Source organism: Amphimedon queenslandica, unplaced genomic scaffold (genome assembly GCF_000090795.2).
Source record: "Amphimedon queenslandica unplaced genomic scaffold, v1.1 AMPQUscaffold_10235, whole genome shotgun sequence".
Classification (NCBI taxonomy): Eukaryota; Metazoa; Porifera; class Demospongiae; order Haplosclerida; family Niphatidae; genus Amphimedon; species Amphimedon queenslandica.
In genome coordinates, this window is record NW_003549494.1 from 1 (window position 1) to 1,584 (window position 1,584).

The window sequence follows — 1,584 nt, forward strand, 5'->3', positions numbered from 1 at the left end:
AGTGGATGGTGGGCTTAAGGAGCAATCAGAAGTACCAGTATAATAGCAGTATGCTTGAAAAGATCTTGGCCCCACCCGTAATTGACGAAAATGCAGGAAAAGGCTGTTTTACCGCCTTAAAAGTGGGTGTGGCCAAAATCATGGCGCGCTTCGCGCGCCCTCAGCACCCCCCTTCCCCAATTCCTAGATATGCCCCTGAGGAAGATTTTGAAAAAATTGATGACATTCTTAAAGAGGTTGTGGGCAAAGTGATAGCAGAAGGAGGAGGAACCAGAACCAATAGTAGTGTAACGCTACATCAGGGTAATGCTACAAATCAAGAAAGGAGTTCCTGCTCGAAATGTTAATTGGTTTCAATGACTGATGCAAGAGGATGAACCAAACTTTTGGTCTGCTGCTCAAGTTTTAAAATTTTGCATTTTATATTAATATGCAGTGTGCTTTATGACCATTATTACTATAATTTTTTAAATTTAAAACTATTTTACTGAGTATCAGTAACGATACCTTTGTATACTATAATTATAGACTTCATTCTGGCATTGAGCAGTTTTGGAGCTTTGAACCATAACACTGAAAAGGATGTGATGATGATTCTCATTGGCAACAAGGATAATTTTTACAATGAAAGGATCAACTCTTAACAGCAACAGGAAGTCGGTGTTTTTGTTGAAGACTACTTATACAATTACTTTTATATACTTTTATATTGTCCATTCTGAGTTATCCCTTAAATAATTTAAGCACAAAATACCACTGAGGTGCATCACTGCTTTAAACTGTATTTGCATTTTTAGCTCCTACTTCAACGCCCACGCATTATTAAAGAAGAATGTCTATGCAGCCTTATATGGAAGTTGAAAGCTGTAGCAAAGGAGTGGCTAGCTTTTTATCAAAGCTGCCTGCCCTTAAACCTTTAAAGCCATGGCCTCAATCGTTGCAGGAAAACAGCTCCAAATAATTTTTATTGGTGACTCTGCATGGTGTTGGGAAGACATCAATATTCAAATTATTTGAAAATCATGAAGTCTTCCAGTCTCCTGTAGTCACAATTGATGCTCAGACAATAGAAAGAAACATTGTCATTGGACCACCACATGAGACAGTAAAGGTTAGAACTAAGATTTATTCATTTATGATGGTATTGTTTATCATTCTTAGCTCTATGTTCATGATACAGCTGGTCAGGAAAGGTTTAGGACGTTCACAAGACAGTACTATAGATATGCAGACATTGCTTTCCTTGTTTTCAGCATCACTGATGGTGATTCATTCCACCACATTAGAGAGATATGGATGAAAGAGATGGCTACTAACAGAGAGGGTAACATTGAGATGATTCTGATTGGTAACAAGTCTGATCTGGCTGATGAGAGGGTTAATCCTTTATCAACTAGCAAGCAATTTGCTGAGCGAAATGAAATGAAGTTCATTGAAATGTCTGCCCTTAAAAACGATGATTTTCAAAAGTTGTATGGTGTGCTTAAGGAAGCTGTGACCGATGTGATAAAAAAAGGAGGAGGAACAAAGGAAGAAGACATTGTGACTATCAACTATGATGAGCCAGACCCTAAAAATGACCGA

General features: G+C 37.9%; 1 protein-coding gene across 1 annotated transcript; it reads left to right on the top strand.

The window, feature by feature from the left end:
* Window positions 1–979: 979 nt before the first annotated feature.
* On the top strand, window positions 980–1,581 carry LOC109590301 (ras-related protein Rab-1-like; the record flags this gene model as incomplete). The annotated part of the gene is made up of 2 exons (XM_020006220.1): window positions 980–1,111; window positions 1,162–1,581. Coding segments are annotated over 2 exons (552 nt in total), but the record flags the coding sequence as incomplete, so codon positions are not given.
* Between the last annotated feature and the right edge of the window lie 3 nt (window positions 1,582–1,584).